General features: G+C 31.4%; 3 protein-coding genes and 1 non-coding gene across 4 annotated transcripts; 2 read left to right on the top strand and 2 right to left on the bottom strand.

The window, feature by feature from the left end:
* Positions 1–2,213: 2,213 nt before the first annotated feature.
* LOC114185565 (uncharacterized) lies at positions 2,214–6,719 on the top strand. Its single transcript, XM_028073382.2, has 6 exons — positions 2,214–2,616; positions 2,787–2,891; positions 3,029–3,087; positions 3,326–5,038; positions 5,331–5,472; positions 5,906–6,719. Exons 2-6 carry the CDS (start codon positions 2,798–2,800, stop codon positions 6,580–6,582), a joined length of 2,685 nt encoding a protein of 894 aa, XP_027929183.2. The 5' UTR covers positions 2,214–2,616; positions 2,787–2,797; the 3' UTR covers positions 6,583–6,719.
* A 4,259-nt stretch (positions 6,720–10,978) lies between these two features.
* Positions 10,979–12,562, top strand: LOC114175606 (uncharacterized). The gene has a single exon (XM_028060372.2). The coding sequence runs from the start codon at positions 11,256–11,258 to the stop codon at positions 12,246–12,248; it is 993 nt and encodes a 330-aa protein (XP_027916173.2). The 5' UTR covers positions 10,979–11,255; the 3' UTR covers positions 12,249–12,562.
* A 4,074-nt stretch (positions 12,563–16,636) lies between these two features.
* LOC114176011 (putative protein disulfide-isomerase A6) lies at positions 16,637–20,426 on the bottom strand. Its single transcript, XM_028060907.2, has 11 exons — positions 20,131–20,426; positions 19,951–20,035; positions 19,753–19,850; positions 19,566–19,621; positions 18,628–18,745; positions 18,491–18,518; positions 18,291–18,382; positions 18,037–18,193; positions 17,832–17,956; positions 17,567–17,666; positions 16,637–16,923 (listed from the first exon to the last, which is right to left on the bottom strand). The coding sequence occupies exons 1-11, from the start codon at positions 20,292–20,294 to the stop codon at positions 16,858–16,860; spliced, it is 1,089 nt and encodes a 362-aa protein (XP_027916708.1). The 5' UTR covers positions 20,295–20,426; the 3' UTR covers positions 16,637–16,857.
* Positions 20,427–23,325: 2,899 nt separating this feature from the next.
* On the bottom strand, positions 23,326–23,397 carry TRNAP-CGG (transfer RNA proline (anticodon CGG)). Its single transcript has one exon. It is a non-coding gene; the product is annotated as a tRNA-Pro (tRNA).
* Between the last annotated feature and the right edge of the window lie 8 nt (positions 23,398–23,405).

Below are 23,405 nucleotides of genomic sequence, written 5' to 3'. Positions count from 1 at the left end.
GAATTTCTAAACCCAATCTTAACCTCACACATTCTCCTATTTATGGTCTTTTAAGTGTTTCGATTAATTAAAAATAAATAAAAATATATATAATACATTTTATTGCCTTTAATAAATACACACACTCAAGAATATCAGAATATAATGACACAATAATAATTTCAGATTATCAAACTGGTTATCATTCAATGATTGTTCGCCAACTGATTAATTGTCTTAAATAAGTACAGCACACAGTAGTCAACAGAAATTAAATATGAATTCGAATCTAATCCAAGATTTACGAAATCATTATAGTGCAATAAGAATACATTAACTTAACAGAGGATGCAGTCCCTCCATGCTAACTTTACAAAATTATTATTTAAAATAAAATAAAAAGTTAAATTAGTTTATCAGGTTATGTTGTATAAAATTAATTAGATGAGAGTTAAATGGGTTGTATTTGATCAGAAAAGTTATCAAAATATAAGCATTTAGTTCAAATTTATTAAAATATTTGATAAGTTTATATGGGTTTTCTTAGTTATATTTTTACGTTTTTTAGTTAATTTTGAACACTTGTCTATATTTTTATATCAAATATTCTACTTTAAATAAAAAACAAACAGTGTAAATAGTTTAATAATTAAAATAATTATTATAATATTAATAAGATGGTAAATCAATATTTTATTATTAATAATGAAAATAACAATAATTACCATACACTTATATATTATTATATATTGGGGTAAATTATATTTTTGGTTATTCCTCACCTCTAAGTGAATTTTAATTTTTTTTTTGAAATTAGGCTCAATTTAGTTGCCAATCCTAAAAATGTGTAAATTTAACCATTTTAAAAATATGTAAATTTAATCATTTTAATCAAATTTTGATAAATTTATTTAACATTTTAAATATGATTTTCATGTTTACATTTTAGCTAACCTTGAAGTAGAAATATATTAGTTAATACTTAATACTAGAGCGCTAAAGCGAAAATATATCAAAACAGTGTAAATAATTTAAATATTATTGTAAAATGTATTTAAAATGTTAAATAAATTTAACAAAATTTGGTTAAAATAATTAAATTCACGTATTTTTAAAATTTAAAAATTAAATTGGTTCAAAATTTTTAAACTAAATCAAAATTTAAAATTAATACTAATTTCTTATCAGGGAAAAAAACATATTTAATTTTATTTATTGTTTTAATTTTTATTTTAGTTAACACTTATTGAAACCGGTTAAATTGTTAGTTTTTTTTTCACGAACTTTTGTTTCATATGTTCGATCATGCACTCGTTCCGTTCACGTTACTGTTAAAAATTTAGACGATGTAAAATAAATTATTTTTTTTAATAATTAGTTAGGTCTAATAATGCGATAAATAAAGTAATAAAATATAAATAAAGTAATTAATAATTACTCTCAATAACTAAAAGAACAAAAAAGGAAGAAAAATAAAACATTACCGTTTACAAATAACCAATATGTCTCTAACAACTCTAATTCATTAATCACGTTAAATATTAAAAATTCTAAGCAAATACGTTAAATATTAAAATCGATCATTTTGTTTTCAACAAAATATGACTTCTCACTTATTAGCTTTATTTACTCACAGACCAAACTTGTTTACCAAGCACACGTTTGTTTTACGATTCAAACATTAATTTCTGTTATGACATTTTAGCATTGAAACATTGATACCATGCATTTCCACAAATTTGAGTGGGGGAGTAATAAAAGATTGTTTCAGCAACTTGTTAAAAATTAGGATACCATGTTTTTTTTATATTAAATTATCATTTCAAACATTTTATTTAATAAAATAAGATATAAATGAATTCATATTATAACTTAGATTATTTATGTTGAAAAACCAATTTTTTATGTAAGTTACAACGTGTTAAGGATTTTTAAGCATAAAAGGGATAAGCAAGGAATTGAAATATATTGTAACAAGTAAATAAATATTTAAAGGTGCTACAAATTTATGAAATAATTTTTATTTGAATAAATAAATATTTAACATCAACATGTGATTTGTGAGAATATTTCATGTATGAAGAAAACATAATTGAAAAAAAAAAGTAAAAATTTCACTAAGAAATAGCTATTTAGAAATTGAAAAAAAAAAGAACAATTATTCAATTATTAATCGCTTGGATAAAAAGCGAGGCAAAACCTTTTTTTATCCCTCCATTATTTGTTTGTTTTTAATTTGACCCCTCCGCCAAGACCAAAGTGAAGTGACACAGCACAACACAGATACACCCTTCTCTTTCGCTCTCTCTACAATCGCAGATTTTTCTTTTTCTCCTACTTTTTCTCGTATTTCACTCTCATTCTCACTCTCACTCCCACACCCAATTCCCAGATCTTCTTTTCGTTCCGCGCTTTAATTTGTTTCTCGGTGGAATACTGAGGCATCGCAACTAAGGGTTGTGCTGTGTATGTGTTGCCCCTTTTCACAAATTATTCCATTAATAACGAAAAGCATACGCATTGGATAGTGGGTCGCTGAAAATAACTCAACAAGTTGTTATTTTCAAGGCAATTGTGTTTTCTGATTCTCGTGCAACAGGGAGCTCTTTGATTTTGAAAATGGGCTACTGAAGCCAGGTAAGATTTCGATTAACTGTTTTCTATTGCTAGTTTCATTCAAAATGTTTATTGATTTTTTGGGGCTACAAATTTGGGTTCGAGAGTTGAAGGAACCTAATTGTGGAAAAGCGTTCAATTTCACCGATAATACTATGTGGGTTGATGTTCTTGTATTTTGCCTGAGATAGGAAAACGAGAAATGGAGATGGAGAAAAGGCGTTCCAAGGGAAGCTTCTTTAGCTTGTTTGATTGGAATTCCAAATCTCGAAAGAAGCTGGTTTGGAGCGATCCAGGTATTATTGATGTTCATTTTTGTTGTCATTGTTTATATGCCATGTACACTTGTTGATTCAACAGTGAATATTTTTCTTCAATGCTTTTGTCGCTCCCTCGTGTGCGTTTTCTAAATGTTTCTGTTGCAACAATGTAGAGATTTCAAAGCAAGGGAAGGAAAATGTGGAGAACTTACACAAGTCGCAGCTCACTAGGGTGTGAATTTGTTCCCCTCTTTTTGTAATCTGCTTGTTATTTGTTTTTATTTTTACACTTAGTATTTTTTTTAGGAGAAGACAACAAGTAGGAAAAATGAATTAGGTTTTTGTCATAAGTTTTATTAGCTTGTTTTTTACTCATGCAAGTACTCATGAAAAAATAATCTAAACAGGACTTTTATGTATTATGATATTAATATTAATTTCTTTTTTGGTTTTTATTGCAATTGTTTCAGATAAAGGTGGATGAAATTGGAGCAAGTCCAAGTAACATTCAAAGTTGTGATTTTGACAGCACCCTCTCAATTTGTAGTGATGAAGGATGTGGGAGCAAAGCTCCTGGGTTAGTAGCGAGACTCATGGGTTTGGATTCGTTGCCAGCTTCGGCTGTCACTGAGCCCTCCTGCACCTCACATTACGGCTCTACATCTCATGGTGTCTCTGACTGTAATGAGGGTACTCTTCATTCAGTGGATGAGTTTTTCCCTCCAGACTACATAAATACACTGCTTAAGCTGGAGAAGTCTCAATTGGGTGCCATGGAGTCAAGGGCTAGAAAAGTGGAAAACCTTCCAATAAAGAGATTTCAAACTGAAATGTTACCTCCAAAGTCAGCTAAACCCATTCCAGTTACTCATAATAAACTGCTGTCTCCTATCAAGAGTCCTGGTTTTCTGCCAAAAAATGCTGCTCATGTAATGGAGGCAGCTGCTAAGATAATTGAGGCGAGCCCTCAGTCGTATTTGAGGAATAGAACATCTACTGGGTCTTCGTCTGTTCCCTTGAAAATTCTCAATTTGAAAGAGAGATTGGAGGCTGCACAATATACATCAGTGCCTGGAAAGCCTGTGAATATGAGCAAAACCTATCCTGCAAATGGCAAGCTTAGTGAGAGGAGTAGTAATTTGTCTAAATGCACTTCAGCATTCAAGGGTTCAAGAGGTTCAGAAAAAAATAGTTCTAGCCATTTGGCCAGTAAAGGAAAACCAGTTTCACTTGCAATCCACGCCAAAAACAACGCTCATAGTAGAGATACATTGATTTCAAATGGTGATATCAAATGCATGAGACAGAAAGAGAAGAATGAGATGAAGTCGAATCAGTACTCAAGGAGCCAGAAACCAAGTACACAAAAAGCCATGCAGCAGAGACCTTGCTCAAGTCGGAATGGCAATGTGCTTGGGCAGAATAATCAAAAGCAAAATAGCATGACTTCCAAGGGTAAATCAACTTCAAAAATAGATTCCAATAAGCCAACAACACGAGCTTCACCTTCAGAAACTTTTGGAATAAGGAAGACAACAAACAAGGGTGCTACAAATGCCAATGTTCATCCTAGAAGGTCAAGCATCAGGGCAACTGACCTCCAAAAGGAGTTTCCACGATCCAGATCAGTAAGTACTTCCAGAAAGATAAAATATATCAGCAGTGATGTTCATGAGGCTGGAGGTCCTGATAATGCAGTAAATAATTTTGGAAGTAAGTCCATTAAATGCAATTTTACGACTGATGGAAGTTTTGATCAGGATGCATTTAACATGAAAGAAAGCAAGGATGTTATTTCATTTACATTCACATCTCCGTTGAGGAGAAGTATGCCTGAGTCATCTTCCTCCACCGGGCACAGTGATAATTTTTATCCCAAAAAACTGTCATTATCTCCACAAGGAAAACATATGATAGACAGTGATGCTCTAAGTATCCTGTTGGACAAAAAGTTACAAGAATTGACATCCAGAATTAACTTACCTCAATGTACCTTGGCCGCAGAGGGGAGTTCTTCTGGTTTGGGATCTAGTGTGCAAGACAACTTTCCCAGTGTAGCAAGCACCATGCCTAAGGAACAAGACAGAAGCCTTTTCCCTGAACTGTTTAGTGATAAACTGGACAGCATTCTTGACAATCGTCCAAGTGATGATCCCGTGCTTCCCATGAATCAGCAACTGCAGGTATCTCAACCCGTTATGTTTTCAGCTTCATCTATTATGATTTTCAGTTCAATTATTAATTATTGATAGAGCATCTTGCTTGCTTCCTGCCATCAATTAGACCAGAGATTATGTTGAGGTTGGGAAATAAAATGTTTGGAATGCATATTAAAATTTTCCGGTGATTTGTTTGAGATGGTTCTCACGTAATTTATAGAATCTGGTTCTACAAATTACATTATCTGCAATTTTCAATAATATTTAGACTGAGAAGAGTCTCTTTGACTATCTTCGTATTCACTCACTTGTGCAGACTTCAGAAGTAAATCAAGATCCTAGCTGTAGCAGCAATAGTGAAAGTGGAAATGATATAGTTTGTTGTCGTTCAACTTCTGTTGCGGGGTCTGAAACTCTTGTCAGCGAAAGTTACTTGGATAGTGAAGACAGTGCTTATGGTAATGTTTTAATCTTTATCTTTTCATTGCCGATTGACCAGATTTCTTACGAACTATAAAAATAAAAGTAAAAACAAAATATCACAATCTTTGTCCCTTTTACTTATTTGGTAAGAAATTGCACCATCCTTTCAAAGAATTTTGAAGCATTGTTGGTTTTTGTGGAGAAGGGATTAGCTCTAGAACATTCTTTGCAGATGGTGGGAAGTTATTCTTCAAAACTGGATTGTTTGGCATACTTTTAGAGTCTTCTATTATTTATTCAAAACAAAATGTCATATATATTTTAGCTGAATACGTACATTACAACTTCTATATTTTTCATTCATCAATATTGGGTAATAGAAGTAACAATTCGTGGCATTCCCTCAGTATAAAGGGACTTGTCTGTAAACTTGTAAAGTCCATCAGTTTCTTCCGTTTCTTCTTTCAGCCAGCACAGTCTATTCTTCAATGCAAGACGAAGAAGCATCTAGTTTTTCCCAGATAAGCGAATCTGTATCACTTGAAAGTGAGGTGAAGGGACCAGAGCAAAGCCCTTCCACATCGGGGGATGGAAATATGACCGTCAAACAAATAAGTGGGATATCTAATTCAGTTGATTTCAAAAGATCAAGTAACACAGAACTTGAATATGTACAGGATATTCTTGGAAATGCAGAGTTTATGGCAGAAGAATTTGCCATGGGTCAAACTAGTGCAGTCATTACGCCAAATTTATTTGATCTGCTGGAGAATCAGAATAGCAGAACAGAAAACTACGGAGAAGAGTACTCTAAACTTGAAAGGAAGGCTATATTTGATTGTGTGAGCGAGTTCCTGGAGTTAAGATGTAAGCAAGCTTTCATTGGAACGTGCAAAGTATGGCCTGGATGGATGATGTCAGTTCAGAGGAAGAGCTGGATGGCAGAGGAACTGTACAAGGAGATGCTGAGTTTTAGAAGCATGGAAGAGTTAATGGTGGATGAGCTTGTCACAAAGGACATGAGCTCTGGATGTGGGAAATGGCTTGACTTTGATGTTGAAGCATTTGAAGAGGGTTTAGAGGTTGAGGGGGACATACTAGCTTATTTAATTAGTGAATTAGTTTCAGATTTGTTACCAGTCTAACCCCTTGATGATTTCTGTGTGTGCTATACATATTATGAGTATGAACAAAAAGCATTGGTGTAATTAAAATTCTTGAAAGGAAACGCCAAAGCGTCCGTAGAATATCATTCAATTAAATTCTCATCAGTGTTTTTCTATTTGACAGTAATATTTTTAGAACTTTTTATTCCGGTACTTGAATGGTGAGTATAGTCATTGCATTAGAAAATTTATATGTTGAAGTTATTTAAGTTCCCTCCCTTGTCACTTTGCGAGTCTTTCAATCCTTTACGGTATAGTACAGTACAGATGTCATTATTTATAAAATTATTTGAAAAGATTGATAGTTTGGTACCGGATTCAAAGTATTGACACAAAAACATGTGTTTGAGAATATTGAAATACAATCGGGTGCATGGAAATGAAATAGGGTTAGTTAGTTATAAATCAATAGTAAAAAGTGTGAATATGTGATGATATTCATGGATGAACTCTAAACTATAATAAATGAATGAGTACAGAGAGCAAAATATGTTATAGCACTAGTTGCATCTCTCATATGAGCTACTCTGTTCTGATTTGTCAACTTTGTTACAGTTACTTAAGAATTGAATTGGTGTTGTTTCTATCAACTTGTTATTGTGGCCATAGTCTGTTGCTAGGCCTGAAGGTTGTGGCTGCATTCTCCCCTGTACTTATTACATGGATGAAAATATCTGAATTAGTTGGGCAACATCAAATCAACCAAATAATTTCCTCTTACTGGTTTATTTTGTTTACACTCCTTCACACCTATTTTGAATGGTGTGAACAAACTACTAGTCTCTATAACTTCTACATGCTGCCTTGTCACTACCAAAGCAAGAAAAAGACAAATCAAACAAGGACTAACCAACCAACATATCATGTTTCCAAATGGGCCATGGCTCACTTCCCTCAAACATTATTAAGCATATAAAGGCTGAGATTTCATTTTGATCGAAAATGACATCATAAATGGACCAATTGGAGCACTTGGCACATGGTTTCTCTCTGGTGGAAGAGAGATGGTCTTGTTCACTTTGATGTTTGCATTGAGTGCAGTAGAAGGAGGATGGTAAATAGAGAATCCTCATTTTTTGGTATATGGTATAAGTTTCATTCTGCAATGATCTATCATTTTAACGAGCCTCGTATGTAATAATTACATGTAAAGGCTATAACAACATACCACGTGCTTTCTACATTGTTTCTTTGTTTCAACTTATATCACATCCTTGTTACTTGCACTTTCATATCGCGCCATCACTTGCAAAATGGAAAAATAGTGTTGGCCTTAAAGTGCTGTAATTATTATTACTATCCTCATTGTTATTATTGTTATTTAGTTGTTACGAATAATGTTTCAAGTTAAATAACTTATTTAATACATTGTAGGACTAAAGTAAATGATGTAATATTGATTATAAATTCATTCTTTTTGAAAAACAAAAAGTTTTGAACGAGAAATTAATAAAGAGGTGTTTAAGCATTACCAATAATGCACTATAAACGCACTTATTCGAAGGTCTGACAATATTAAATAAACTTAAATGTTGTAAATAAAAAAAATTCTATATTAAGACAACTAATGTGAGAGCTTAATTTAATTGCGTGGATCCAACCATTTTGTTTTTCATAATAAATGAGGTGATAAAGGATGGTGGTTGTTGTTTTAGATTGAAACAAAGAAGAATGAAAATGTGGAGCAAACAAAGTTGGGATTTTAGAGATAGGAACTCTAATAATGGTGTTTGTGACAAAACAAAGAGGCTTTGAAGTTTGAAGGTGATAGAAAAGAATGAGCATAACAACTTCAATTGATTAATCAAAGATATGTCATATCAATTCAGAAAATGATAAAGGAGGAGAGGACGGGCATGTATTCGTCAGCAGTTACTACATTAGTCAATTAATTTTGTAACTCAGCCTTGCTTTTCGTCTTAATTTTGCTAAAGTAAGGGATTTTCTGTTTGAAGTAAAAATAAAAATATAACTCAGGCCCTTATTTTGCTTAAGTGAAAAAAAATAATCTCTTTTCCTTCTCTTAAGTCTCTTCAATTGATTGAATTTGAATGTTTTTTATAAATGTAAAATGAATCTTAATTTGTATATTTGGTTGATTTAAAGTTTTCTTTAAATAAGTTATATTTTGTTATAATGTTTACTTCTAATGAGAGTTTTATGAATTTGGGATTGCAAATCTAAAATAATATGTGAATCTTTGTTTGAATTATGTATTAAATAAATATCCTCATACTTTAATCGGTGCTAAGAGGAAAATTCTTGTATTTTTGTAACTTTGATTGCTCTTCACATCTATTTGAAAGTTTTCACTCACTTCACGTCTATTTGTTTTTTAGCAGTAAGCAGCTATTTGTTTGAACTGGTTTATTGAAAATTATTTTTTGTATAAATACACACTAAAAAAAGAAATCCCGAACCAGCTCACAGAAATATAAATAAATAAAATAAAACGTGGAATTTGAAAAAGACAGGGACAATGTTACACCTATATTTTTGGCTTGTGGCTGATGATGCGTTGCTTGCTAATGTCAAGCCTTTTCAGAGTCACCTTATCTGTAACATTTTAGGATGTTTTTTGTTACATTTTCCAGTTTTAAGAGTTAGCTTGAAAATAATAGTTTTCTGCGGCTCCAGATGAGCACCTAAAGGAGCACTTAAAAGGAGCACTTAAAAGAATATTATATATTATGGATTTAGATAGGGTTAAATATGTTTTTGGTCCCTTAACTTTCAGTGAATTTTGGAATTAGTCCATTTTGAAACTTTGGACCAATTTAGTCCTTCATCTTTCGGAATACGTGGATTTAGTCCTTTTAATCAAATTTTGTTAGGTTTATTTGATGTTTCGTACGCATTTTAAGATTGTATTTGAGTTGTTTATACTGTTTGACACATTTTTGCTCTAATTTTAAGTCAAATACTATTGTGAAATACGCTTGAAATGTCAAATAAACTTAACAAAATTTGATTAAAAGAACTAAATTCACGTATTTCAGAAGATGAAGGACTAAATTAGTTCAAAGTTTCAAAATGGACTAATTCCAAAATTCACTAAAAGTTAAGGGACTAAAAACATATTTAACCCATTTAAATATATTTTCATCTTTTTAACTTTTAATAAAAATTAAAATTATTTATTTTATAAAATTTTAACTTATTTAATTTTAATCATAAATATATATAAATTTAGTTATTTTAATCAAATTTTAATAATTTCATTTTAAATGTATTTTATAATAATACGAGCTATTTATCTCCATTTAACACATTTTTATTTATTAACTTAAATTTCCATTTGAAAAGTTAAATAAATTTAATAAATTTAAATAAAAGAAAATTAAATTTACACATTTTAAATTAAAAATTAAATTAAGTGGAAGTTTTTGAAATATACTAAGTTTAACTTCGACTAAAAATTAAAGAAAAACACATATTTAACCAATATTATATCTATTTACAAAATTGTCAATGATGTCAAAACTCCTTCGATCAATAAATTTTAGTTGCAGCCCATTTCTACTGATAAATAAAAAAAATTATTAAACTAAGATATTTAATTTAAAAGAAAAAGTTAAAGTTATACATAATGACAGCCATAAAAAATGAATTAGAATAATTGATTTTGTAAGTTTTCTTTTATGTTATTGTAATATAATTTTATATTGTCTAAACAGTATTACTCTTTGTTTACTTATTATTTGATTCTTTACAAGTCAATTTTAACAGTGTATGTGGACGATATGATTTTAGAAGACTCTGTTTTTTGTGTTGATAATGTTCAATGGATATTGAGATCTTCGTTTAACTAAAGGATCTCAGTTCTTTCTAATACTTCTTAAGTTTGAAAATTGTCAGATGTGGCAAAGATATATTAAGTAAGAGAAAATATAATATTATCTTTGTTTGGTCATATTTATTTTTTAAGTAATAAACCAGTTACATCATCACACATGTATCTTAATCTACAACTTGGTCTTAATAATGGTAATCCTAATAAGTATTAATCTCTGTATAGAAGATTAATTGAAAAAGTTGTGTATTTGATAGACTAAACATTATTTTATTAATATTTATGATAATTACTTATATTTTATTGTATAATATATTCCTCAGGGACTAATTAGAATCAAGACAATTCTAAAAATCTCATCTCATAAGAAAGGAAACTGCTCAATGCTGATGAGATGAGAGTTTGTTTCTATAGCCATTATTTATCTCTTGCTTTGGTTTTGTTTATTTGTTTTCCTCTTCTTTCTCACATGCAACCAAACAAAAAGTTCAATTTTCATTTGTTATGAACTCTCATATATAAATATTATATTGAAAACAATCTTATACTAAGTAAGACGACCGTATAAAAGATTACAAAAATACGGTATAAAAAAAACCTGATACTCTGGTCTCATACACTGTTTTATTGTAAATTGTTAATTAATTGCATATTAGATTTCTTTGGCAATGGCATGGAAGGATATAAAAGAAGAGTGTGAAGGGCAATTTTCGGAGACAAACTCTGTTGTGTTCTGTTAATATTGTTACAGTATTTATTTATTCATTTGTCTTCCTTATTTTTCTGCACTGGCGGTTCCTGCAGTTGCAGTTGCAGGCTTTGCACCTTTCTCTCTCTCTTGGGACACCATAGCAGAATAATGGAGCTCCAAACCCGGAGCAATAATGGCGAAAAATCAAATCCAGAAGAAGACCCTTCCCCCTTCGAAGACATCGACAGCAACTGCTCCACTCCCTACGTAAGTGCCCCTTCCAGTCCAGGCCGGGGACCAGCCGGTGGTGGGGGCTTCTTCTACAGCGCTCCGGCGAGTCCAATGCACTTCACCATAACAGCAGCTTCCACTTACTCAACCTCTTCCTCTTCCTCTTCCTTCGAGAAAAGCTCTTCTTCCTGCGAGTTTGAGTTCTCGGCCCGGTTCGGTTCGACGGGGTTTAATGGTTCCGCTTCAATGAGCTCCGCAGACGAGTTGTTCTTGAACGGTCAGATCCGACCCATGAAGCTATCGACCCACTTGGAGCGTCCCCAGGTTCTGGCTCCCTTGCTGGATCTGGAGGAAGAAGAGGACGTAGAAAACGAGGACGTTGAGGCGCGTGTACGAGGTAGAGATCTGAGGTTGCGCGACAAGTCTCTCCGGAGAAGGACCAGATCCCTGTCACCTCTGAGGAACACGCCTCTGGAGTGGACAGAAAACGAGGATGTGGTGAACGAGGTAAAAACGGACAAGAAGGAAAACGTGAGCGCTTCCAGTGGAACAGGGAGGAGTTCCAAGAGATGGGTTTTCTTGAGGGATTTTCTCAGAAGTAAAAGCGAGGGAAGGAGTAATAACAAGTTTTGGTCCACCATCTCCTTCTCTCCAGCCAAGGACAAAAAGGCCCAAAATCAGGGAAATGGGCCACCAAAGTCGAAGAAGGTGACAGAAAAGCCCACTAACGGTGTGGTCGGAAAGAGGCGCTTACCGGCATCACCCCACGAGTTGCATTATAAAGCGAACCGCGCCCAAGCAGAGGAGTTAAGAAGGAAAACATTTTTGCCTTATAGACAAGGCTTGCTTGGGTGTTTGGGATTTAGTTCCAAAGGATATGGTGCTATGAGTGGCTTCGCCAGAGCCTTAAACCCTGTCTCTTCCAGGTAAACTTTTCTATTCCTTTATTATCGATATTTATATATAAAAAAGAAGAGTTGTACAGATATCAATATTATTTGTTCTTGTATCGTTCTGGAATCGCGTAGTTGATTGTGGAAGTTTTACGACCACCTCCTATTGTTGTAATGGTGAATGAAACTTGAGGTTTCTTCTACCCATGTGTTTGTAGATGTTCATAAACAGTGTACAATACTTTAATGCTACTCACACACAGCATGCTATTTTACTGTTTATGCTTGCTGGACAGTGTGCAGTAACTCAGTCTGAGTTTATATTCACACTACCTGGTTCTAGTGTTAGAACTTGATCTCGTCCTAAGTTTTTCTTTCTCTATTTTTATATTGAATGCATATTTTGTGCAGTTAGATTAGGCCTGAGTAAGGGTTAGAGCATTGGGTTGTTGTATGTTATATTAATTACCAATGTTAAGGGATTCCAATTGAATTGAAAATATATAAAAGGGAACAGTGACAGAATCCACGTGGTGTGGGAGGGGTATGAGGACCCATAGTAACAGTGTAAACACAGTTGGAAGATGTTTCTAGTATAGCTCTGAGCAGACCCACAATTGAAAGATGCTTGCTTATGTTTGTTCGTATCTTTGGTGTCCTAAACTTTTTGTTGTTTTTGCAAATTGTATATCTGTCGGGACTCGGGGTAGGGTAAGGCTAGTTATAAATAAGATGATCCATAAGGCATTGCATTATAACTATTTCGTAATGAATTGTCAATGAGTTTGTGAAAACTTATATTTCGGTATGTAATGAATAAACCCTAGTTGAGTTTATTGTATTCTTTTATTAATATTTATATTTTCCTTATGTTTTTCAACCATTTTGATGTTTGGTGCACAGTCTTCTTAGTAAGGAAAAAATGAGAGGAGTGATAACATGTTGTTGTAACTTCAACTTACCAAACCACTGGTGCTATCAATTATTAGATTAACTACATAGGATGATGGAAAGATTTTTCAAGGTAGCCACCAACTCTAAATATTTGAGTCAATGAGACTGCACCAAGTCTTTGATAAGATGGTGGGTTCAAATTTTAACTCCTTCAAAACTTAATGGTTGTTACAAAATCACACCCCATTTTCCTAGTTATTTTGAATAATTTTGAGTCACGTGGAATCACGAACAAATAAACTTTTACTAAAAATTAATTCTTAGATCTTAACAATCAACATTTTATACTAAATTTTTAAATTTTAGTTTAGTTACTTGAAATCATATGGTTTTTAACAAAATATTATGAGTGAGTTTTTTAAAGGATCAAGCAACAAATCAGAATCTTGTAGCGTGTTGAATGAATCGGTGGGTAAAGATTCACTATCAGAATTGGTCTGAATTCAATTTATAAAGATGGTATCTAATGTTCTTCATTGGTTCCAATTTGGTGATTGCACTGACTTTGCCTGGAAACATTTTACTATTTGAAATCAGGTAGGCATTCATTTTCTAAAGTTGCATATATAATTATGCAGTGTGCAGTGTGTAGAATATACTAACAATAAAACATGTCTTCCACCTAAACCGATTCTATCTGTTCGTTTTGACGTTTCGAATCCAATGACCTACCACTACCAATATTTCCTGTACCTAGGATTTTGATATCTGCCACTGTTGTTTTGGTTATCATATGGGTTCTTAAATTTTAGTTTTCGTTTTTCTGGGTTGTGTTTTAAAATGGTCACGTTGTAGTGTTTGTTGCTGTTTTAGAATGGTAAATATTCAAATGAGCTGATAAAAAGAATAAATATTCAAATGAATTTTAATATAAGTATAAGGTTTGTATTCAATTAAGTTTTTAAAAAATCAATTTTTTATATAAAAAGTCTTGTGAAATTAAAATAATAATTTTAAAAATTAAAAAAAAAACTATGTTATCAAGACAATTTTTGTAAAGTACAACAAAATTTAGTTCCGAAAAGATTAAAAAGGAAATGTCTAGTAATTAAAATTTAATGGATTATTTTATTAATTAGATTTGGTGCAAAAGTTTTGTCTATAATTTCCTCAATTTTTGTCAGTAGAAGAGTTCTTTTGTCTAACTTCAAAGATATAATTACATTTTTAAAATTATTGTTATTATTATATGGGATTATTCATAGATGAAAATGAGGGTTTTTATTTTCTTTATTTTTTTGTCTATAATTATTTTTCCGTAGCTTACTTAGACATCAAGACTTTTAAATATTTATTTGTAATCATAGCATTATTACAATCAGTTTTTTCAGAAACATTATCTAAGACTTGTTTAAAACTAGTAGTTATTGTTATTAGAAATTATATGAAAAGCAATATATACAAAAAGGAAAATGACGATAAACAGAAGAATTTTTCATAGTGGTTAGGTAGGCTTTATTATTTTAATAATAACTTGTAATTAGATAATAATATAAAATGTATATGTTTGTTCATTTTTTATTTTTTATTTTAATTCTTATACTCTTAAACTAATATGTTCAATGTTTTCAAAACTTCAAAGTTACATTTTTTTAACATAAAAGTAATTATAAACATTAATATATATGCACAAGTGCCATCGAGTATCCATAAATATTTAAAAAACAAAATTTACAAAACAAAAACTCGATAAAAATTGTTTGGAAGCCTTTGAATAAATAAATGTTAAAAACATTATTACAAATTTGTAGATTTGAAAGATGTAAAAAAATATGCCTAATCATTGCTAAGACGGATGGAACTTATGTGATTTTATATAGGTGAGAAAAAAAAATATACAAGAGAACAATAAATTCTAATTAATTAGTTAATATAATATGTATTAATTTTACATATCATAATTTAAAAAATGATTTATTTAAATTTTTTATTGATTATGATAATTATTTTAAAATTTCTTTAATTTATAAGTTTAATATAGTTTGTTCTAGATAATGAATTACTGGTCATGCATATATTCTTCTTTCACATATAGTTTTTTTTCCTCTGAACCGTTAATATTTATAACAAAAAAACAATCTTTTCAATAATAGACTAGTATCAAATGTTGTTAATATTTACTGTGACGGTAGTAGTCACTGGGTGCAAAGTAAAAATTCATATTATTTGCTATTTTTATTTTTAAATAATTAAAATCCTTTAAATTCTTGTGAATTAGTAACTTCTTTCAAATATTATAATTTGGAATTTTTTAAACTCATTAAAATTAACATTATAAATATTAATCATTAAAGACTTTTAAGAAAATCTTTTAAAGAATGGTATAGGAATATGGAGAATAAAATGGAGTGTGATGTTGAATCTCATGAATAGTGAAAGGTGGGGGTCCTCTTCCTCCTCCTCTGTGGACCTTATAGAAACAATACTAAAAACATGGTAACCTGCTACTTCTGGTCTCAATGCCATGGATTCCCCTAAGTCTATGTCAGCTTTTCTCCCCACACTACATTCAGGTGCTACTAGGCCCCTGCAATCACTGTATTCTGCTAACAAAAGACAACATAAAGTGGACAATGTGCCAACAGAATAAGGGAAAGGAATCTAATAGGGGAAAAAATGTCATCATTTTTCTTTTTACTTTGTATATGATTATGTAAATCCTTTGTTTTATGCTATTAGGTTTCCAGATACATGAATGATTCTCGCTACCAATTAGTATAGAATGTTTAAGTAGGGATATTTGAAACATGAAATACAATCTTATGCAGTTGATTAGCATTAAGAATCAATCTCACAACTTTTGTATCATGGAATGAATTTAAACACACATTTGTAACACATATTTATGATTTCAAACTAATTCAGCGAGAACCAATTATATAACGGTATATGATAAATAAACAACATTGATTTTGAACATGTAATAACATTTTTTTTTTCACTTGAGGTCATTTAAGATTTTAAGTGTTGATAGCAATATCATGTAACTACCAAGATTTGCATACCAGAAGCTCGCACTAATCCACCAAGATGTTTTTTCATTAAAAAAAAAATGTTTAAAATGCTCTCTTCATCCTGTTATAAGATTTTTTTTTTTAATGTTATATTAAAATTCGTTACAAGGCTTTTTAATCTCTAAAACAAGAATTAATAGAGATCAAAGATAATATGAGCAAGTATTTGTCTTAACAAAAGTGAGTAGTTCTTTCATGTATACAAACTGCGAAAAATACTTCATAACTCTAGGAATAAAACGAATAATTAAAAAAATTAAAGAAAAAAAAACACAGCTGCTACTTATGTTCAACAGATAATGTTATAAGCTCAAGCGAGCTATCATCAAACTGTGATTGATTTCTTTTGTAATAATATAAATAAATGTTGACAAACATGCTCTGTGCAAAGACTCCTTTTAAAAGAGATTGCAGGTTTAGGCAGATTGAAGGCAAAAACAAAAAGACAATAACAATCTAGCCTGAGCAACATAGAGTATGATGATTTCTTATATGAAAATTGTACTTTTGTTTTAATTTTACGACACGCTAAGTGATCAGTACAAAAATATGCGTGAGATACTATTTATAAGAAGTGGGACATCTAGAAAACTAGGGTGATAACACCTAGAAACTGGGGAATTACAAATTATGTCTCCCTGCATAACTGAAATAAACTACTCTTCTATCACAGTAAGATCAAGCAAATGTTGATAAGATGTTCTTCTTCAGAGTGAATTCATCTGCTTTTGCTGGGCTGATTGACTGCTTCAAAAGACAGAAAACTTCAATCAGAGGAGTAATCCAAATTACTAACTATAGTTAAAAATGACAGATTTGCACTAATTGATTACATATCAGACCATCACACTCTTACCTAAACCTTCAATGAACAAAATCCAAGTACATAATTTACAATTTACATAATCTCCAATAGTGCAGTGAAATGAGAGATGACTTAATTGTAAATTGAAAATGTAATAAGCAATTGAATAATTGAAATTAAAAAACTTGGTTCCGTTGACGATACCAGCAAGAGAATTCTATTTCCATCATATCAAATTCTTTTGAAGCAACACCATGGAAAGTACAAGAAAAGGTTTGGTGTCAAACACCTTATTTAATAAATAAGGGTAGCAAAGAGTTCTACCAATATACTCTATCTTTATCTTGCTGTGCTATGCGGCGTTTAAGTTTAGGTTTGTTCAACATAATTAAAGAGCAACATACATATGGACATGACCAGAATCTCATGTCATAATCACAATGACAAATCAGTAAGAAAAGATTTTGCATAATATTCCATCCCATGGAGTGGAACACGCTCAATAATAAATTATGATATGCAGTTGATTACATTGATCTCCAAAACATTTATGATATCAAACATGAGAAAGTGATCAATTACCTTCTCAAGCATGCGGTCTAGACGAAGAATTTCATTATTTGCATAGTCCGTACCCTTTTCCATACTCTTCTTGGCAAGTTTTAAGTAGAGGCTGCCATATCTGGCCATAACAGAAAAGGACAAATGTCATGAAACCAAAGAAGTAAATCTTTATAATTAAAGAAAGAAATGTGAGTAAATAATTGCGGTTTCACAATAATCACAATTGAAAATAAAACCAGAGAAACCATTACATAGCGGACCGGAATCATAAAATCATTCAAACCTGGCAGCAGAACCCTTAAGTTTCTTAACTTCTTCCTCAAGCCGGGAATATACTGCCTTCTTCTCATTATCATCAGCACTCACAAACTCCTTCACCAAGCCATTTAGAGATTCTATAATACCAGCCTGCGGTAAGAATAGTGTAGTCATTAAAATGATAATATTCCGGTCTCTTTCATTTTAATTAACATATGTGGTTAACTAACTTTAGAACTAAGCTGCCCTTTCCCATCACGGTATGTACCACATTTCTCATTGATGAAGGCTACAAAATCATCCAAATTACGACCACCACTATAATCTTCACCAGCTTTATTGCTCTTTGGAAAAAACTTCAGCGTAGGATAGCCACTAACACCATATCTGCATTGGAAAATTTCCAAATTAGGCACGTGTATTCCTTAAATACGATATCAACCTAGTTTAATTAGGAGATAAATCAAAATGCCAACGCACTCACTTCTCTGCTAAATTCTTATACTTGTCAGCATCAACACTGGCTATAACTACTTCTTCATCCAGGTTAAATGCTGCAGCAACCTTTTCATAAGTCTGAAAAATAGTAAAAACTTTATCAGGACATCACAGGCAGGTGAAGCTTATTAAGATACAATAACCATAAGCTATAATAGGAGTCTAAGGACTGAAGAACGTCCTTACAGGGGCAAGGGCCTTGCAGTGACCACACCTGCAAAACATTATAAATTTATCAAGAAAAGTATTGAAAATAAAAATTGAAAATGAAAAAAAAATCTACAGATATAATAAAGTTTTGCAGATCATCTAGGTATACTTACCATGGTGCATAGAATTCCACCAGAACATCTTTTGTTTCATCCAAGACAACCTCATCAAAGTTATCTGGAGAGAGAACTACCACGCTGGATGGAGCAGAAGCTATCTTCACATTAGTACCTGCATTAACAAGACATGTGATATCAATGCTAAATTGACTTAATACTATGCAAAGAAACGACACAAGAATATAGAGACACTAAAAATGGCAGAGAAGTTCAAGCAACACACTCTTTACTATTAGTAAAAATTAATTGACAATTGTAAATCAGGAGTGGGGTTCCATAAATAAAGTGTGAAACCTACAAAATTGTGTGATTTCAATAAAATTTAGCAATAATAAAGAGTGTTGCTAACATTTCTCAAAATGCCAGAACACAGAATGAAAGACAACATCGTGAAAGCATACTACAATAGAGACACTGAGCAGTGTGGCAATAAAAGAGGAAAAAACATGAGATGGTTATTTTGAATTGCCAAGTATCAGAGTCAGTTCAGATACAATACAAGTATCGTTCCCGTAGACGAGCTCTCAAAAACACTTTTACCTTATAGACTCTCATTGTATTCGGTAGCGTGACTCAAAAAGTCATGATAATTCTGGATAATAATCTCAACCACTATCAATCAGTAAGGCACGGATGAAACAAATTCATTTAGTTACAAACAGGGACAATGGAATGAAGGGGTAGCTTTCTCAACACGTGCACCAAAAAACTATTATCTTCAACCTTCTTGAAAAAAAAAATTTATAAGTCCAACAATCCAGGAAATGCAAGTTCATTAATATCTTCAAATCACCTCGCCAAATTAATAACAAAAATAATTCAAAGTATTCTAAAAAGGCACAACCTCAACATCAGCATTTGAATCAAATAACTCGTTACAAAACACGCATATTTACATCCAGAAAATGGACACTGCAAGACATTATTTATACCTGCTTCAAGGTTCACAAACGCAGCAAGGGCTTCCGCAGTCCGTGCACCTTCATACCTAGAGAATTCAATCAAATGCGGATATCAGATGCAATGAATAGCCACAAGTTAAGAACAAGAATATTCTGACATTTTCTATGGAAAAGAAAACAAAAAAAAAAAGTGTCATAGTAAAGACAAAGTGCTCACTTTTTTGGCTGTAGAGATCCCTTGGGAAACCATTGAATGGTAGGGTAACCAGAAACCCCGTATTTACTGCAAACGGTTTTATGTTCATCACAATCCACCTATCAAAAGATCCCAACGATATAAATAAACTTTTGATCCTAAAATAAAAGGAAACATAATAAAATCTAAATCTCATTGGAAAAAACGCTAGCAACCAACCTTCGCAATCAAAACCGACTTCGTTTTCCTGAAACCGGTTCCGAGTTGTTCGTACTCCGGGGCAAGCTTTTTACAATGTCCACACCTGACATGGAAAACACAATTAGATTCCATAATTCACAATGATAGAAACAATCAAATGGAGGCGCGTGAGGTTAGAGAATCGCGATTCACGCATACCAGGGGGCGTAAAACTCGACGAGAGCGGCACGATCCTTGCCAACCTCGTTTTCGAAGGAGTTCTGGGTGAGTGCAACGACGTCGTCGGCTGAAGCCGATGAGAGAAAAATCATGAGCGTTACGGCAGCAACGGCCACCATCATCCTCGTTGTGGAGTTCCACATTGTTCGCTCAGTTTCCTCGTTGATCTCTGATGATGTTTTATGTGTTTCGTAACTATGTGAAACCACTCTACCCTGTCTCTGTCACTACTCTCACTTTTTCATTTGCCCCTCTTCTCCTTCGATTTTCTGTTACTAAGTTTTTTTTTTTCTTCTCTTCCATCTAAATACAATTAAATCAAGAAAAAAAAAACAACTAAAATCTGCAGTGGCTATTGCTAGGACTTTTTTTTTTTGTTAGTGACTATAGTTTATAGGATTATTAGTGAAGTTTAAGGTTTACAAATTACATGGTTCTTTAATTTTAATATAATTTAATCAGTAAAATAATATATTAAGATTTGGAGCATTTCTTACCTTTCAGATTGTTCTAATAATTGAAGAAAACATAATATGATTTATTATGTTAAGAAAGTAAATATATTCATTTTTTTATTTGATATGAAAAACTTAACTATTTTTTTTAAATGAATAAATATGTAAGACCTAAAGATACATGTTTAGACTTAGTATATTTTATGATTGAATATTCAACCTATAACTAAAGCTTTAGATTTTTGTTAGCAATGTGCATGTTTAATCTGCCCTAAACGTTTCATATACATATAATATAATTGATTCAATAAAAACATGTCATGTTATGTATTCACATTGTATGTCTTGATTTCAAGTTGATAATAATGATAATTTAAAGTGTTGGTGATTTATGAAATTACCAGTGATAATATTTATTTTAAAATACTTTTCGCATAAATGCAAGAATGAATATAAGTTTTACTATTTTAATTTTTTACTGGATTTTTCTTATGCACTAAATGATCTTTGTTTACTTGAGTTTACCCCTCCTAAATGGGTTAGAAGATGGGAAAAAACACTTTGATTATAATTAGGGGTAAATATATTTTTGGTCCTTCAAGTTTCAGCAAAATTTGGAATTAGTCCCTCATCAAAATTTTTGATCAATTTAGTTCTTCATCTTTAAAAATATATGAATTTAGTCCTTTTAACCAAATTTTGTTAAGTTTATCGGACGTTTCAAGTGCATCTCATGATAGCATTTGAATTATTTACACCGTTTGAAACATTTTTACTTCAACGTTAACTCAAATATTATCACAAAATACGTTTAAAATATTAAATAAATTTCATAAAATTTGGTAAGAAGGACTAAATTCACGCATTTCTAAAGATAAATGACTAAATTGATATAAAATTTTGAAGAGGGACTAATTCCAAAATTTACTGAAACTTGAGGAACCAAAAACATATTTAACCCTTAATTATAATAAACGTTGCTCTTACATGTAAGAGTTGTGCTCTCTTTATACAATTTTGGGATGAATTTTTTCTCTGTTTATATTATGATCAAATTCAAGTCTTTTGTGCCCCCGATGCTTAATGGGGTGATTTAATTATTGTTAGTTTAATGCAACCATTTTTTAAAAATCAATACACAAAAGTATGGAAAACAAGAAAAATTAATTACCCACCACACTTTTCACACGCTTATATGAAAGAAAGTTGCGTTTTGTAAATTTTATATTGATTTGTAATTATAAAGTAATCTTATAATCTATTAAAAAAGTTAATTGATTAAAAATAAATAAAATACTAATTTATAATTTTAATTATATAACAAAATATAATATTATAACAAATAGAAACAGAGCCTTTTTATTTGGAACATAAGCCTCTCAGTCAAAGTTTAAGACCGAGTAATATCGTTAGGGTCAATCACCATACATCTAAGGCATTATTCGTTTTGGAACCAATACTCTATCATTATTTTGTCTTTAAAAGACATTTCAGTGGGGGAAGGAGGAAGTAGCATTTAAATTGTATTGGACCTCGACTTCTAATGTGGAACTATTAGGTTCGGTACGAACAAGTTCAAAGTATTAATACAAACATGAAATCTCAAACAATTTATTCACTCCACACAACTAGCTATACCAGTTATAAAGTTTTATTTGTGGGTTGAATTAAACCCAAATATTTGGCACATGTTAAATGGATCGCGATAAATTTTAGTTTTTAATACTCAAGCTCTACCCAATCCTATAATAGGACTTATGTTCATTCCATATGACCATGTTAGCTCACTATGACTTGCAAAAAAGGTTCTCTTTTAAACCAATTCTCGTCATATTGACTCTCACTCTCTAAATATTTTTCTCTATATGTAAGATAGATTATTTAGTAGAGCTTAGATAACTCCTTAATTTAATCTTCATTCAATATACCTTAAGTTCAAGTGGGCAAAATACTTTCTTTTTAGAAAGTCATTTCACTTGCATTAGATCACATACAAATACATCATGTTCCTCGTAAAAAATCATCATCATTTCTTAAAGTAGTTCAATATCACTAATTCATACACTTTATGTCACTCTTTTCAATAATTCATCATCATATAAACACACTCTAAAACATTTGACAAACTAATATTTATAACAAAAAAAAAACATGTCATATGAAAACTCATTTTTCACTTAGTGAAACTCCCGCTTACCTAGTAAGCTGGTATTGGAAGAAAATAATCAAAAACTCATTTAACAAGCGTCTTGTCAGGTCAGTGAATAAAATCCAATAATATTCACAAATTCGTCCAATAAACCTTACTCGCCTAGAAAGTAAAACATGTTTGCATTTCTAACTTTCATTTAAAAATTTAAAGCTCAATGAGCGTATCATTTGTCCAACATTTGTCCAACATTTTTAAATAACATAGACTTGAAAAATAAAAATTAATTATTTTAAAAATGTAATTGAAAAACACATTTTAGTTTATAGACTAAACAAATATTTTAAATTTTGGAAGACAATCAAAATTATTTCGATGAACTTAAAATATTAAATTAATATTCAAGATAGAAATAGATTATTATTTTTTTGAGGAAATAAAATAAGATTTAATCTAAATTTTAGGAAATAAAAAAATTATTAAAAAAACTAAAGATTCGGTGTTCACTAAAAATGTAGTTACGTTGCTTAATCATTAATTAGACCATCTAAAGCCGTTGTATAACCAAAAGGGGTGTTGCGAGAATCGAACTCGCGACCTCTCGCACCCGAAGCGAGAATCATACCACTAGACCAAACACCCTTCTGTTG

The sequence above is a fragment of the Vigna unguiculata genome, chromosome 1, assembly GCF_037176805.1.
Source record: "Vigna unguiculata cultivar grain cowpea cultivar isolate G323 ecotype 2 chromosome 1, ASM3717680v1, whole genome shotgun sequence".
NCBI lineage: Eukaryota > Viridiplantae > Streptophyta > Magnoliopsida > Fabales > Fabaceae > Vigna > Vigna unguiculata.
The sequence above is the reverse complement of the archived record's forward strand: the minus strand, read 5'-3'. Positions and strand labels throughout refer to the sequence as shown.

What these genes read in the sequence shown, in the direction of transcription:
- LOC114185565 (XM_028073382.2), top strand. Translation starts at nt 2,798, where the DNA reads ATGGAGATGGAGAAAAGGCGTTCCAAGGGAAGCTTCTTTAGCTTGTTT. An exon ending in ACAAGTCGCAGCTCACTAGG is followed by an intron (nt 3,088 to 3,325) that starts GTGTGAATTTGT and finishes CAATTGTTTCAG; the next exon opens with ATAAAGGTGGATGAAATTGG. An exon ending in TAGTGAAGACAGTGCTTATG is followed by an intron (nt 5,473 to 5,905) that starts GTAATGTTTTAA and finishes TTCTTCTTTCAG; the next exon opens with CCAGCACAGTCTATTCTTCA.
- LOC114175606 (XM_028060372.2), top strand. Translation starts at nt 11,256, where the DNA reads ATGGAGCTCCAAACCCGGAGCAATAATGGCGAAAAATCAAATCCAGAA.
- LOC114176011 (XM_028060907.2), bottom strand. Translation starts at nt 20,294, where the DNA reads ATGTGGAACTCCACAACGAGGATGATGGTGGCCGTTGCTGCCGTAACG. An exon ending in GTTTGTGAACCTTGAAGCAG is followed by an intron (nt 18,746 to 19,565) that starts GTATAAATAATG and finishes TTGTTAATGCAG; the next exon opens with GTACTAATGTGAAGATAGCT. An exon ending in AAGGGCAGCTTAGTTCTAAA is followed by an intron (nt 17,957 to 18,036) that starts GTTAGTTAACCA and finishes TTCTTACCGCAG; the next exon opens with GCTGGTATTATAGAATCTCT.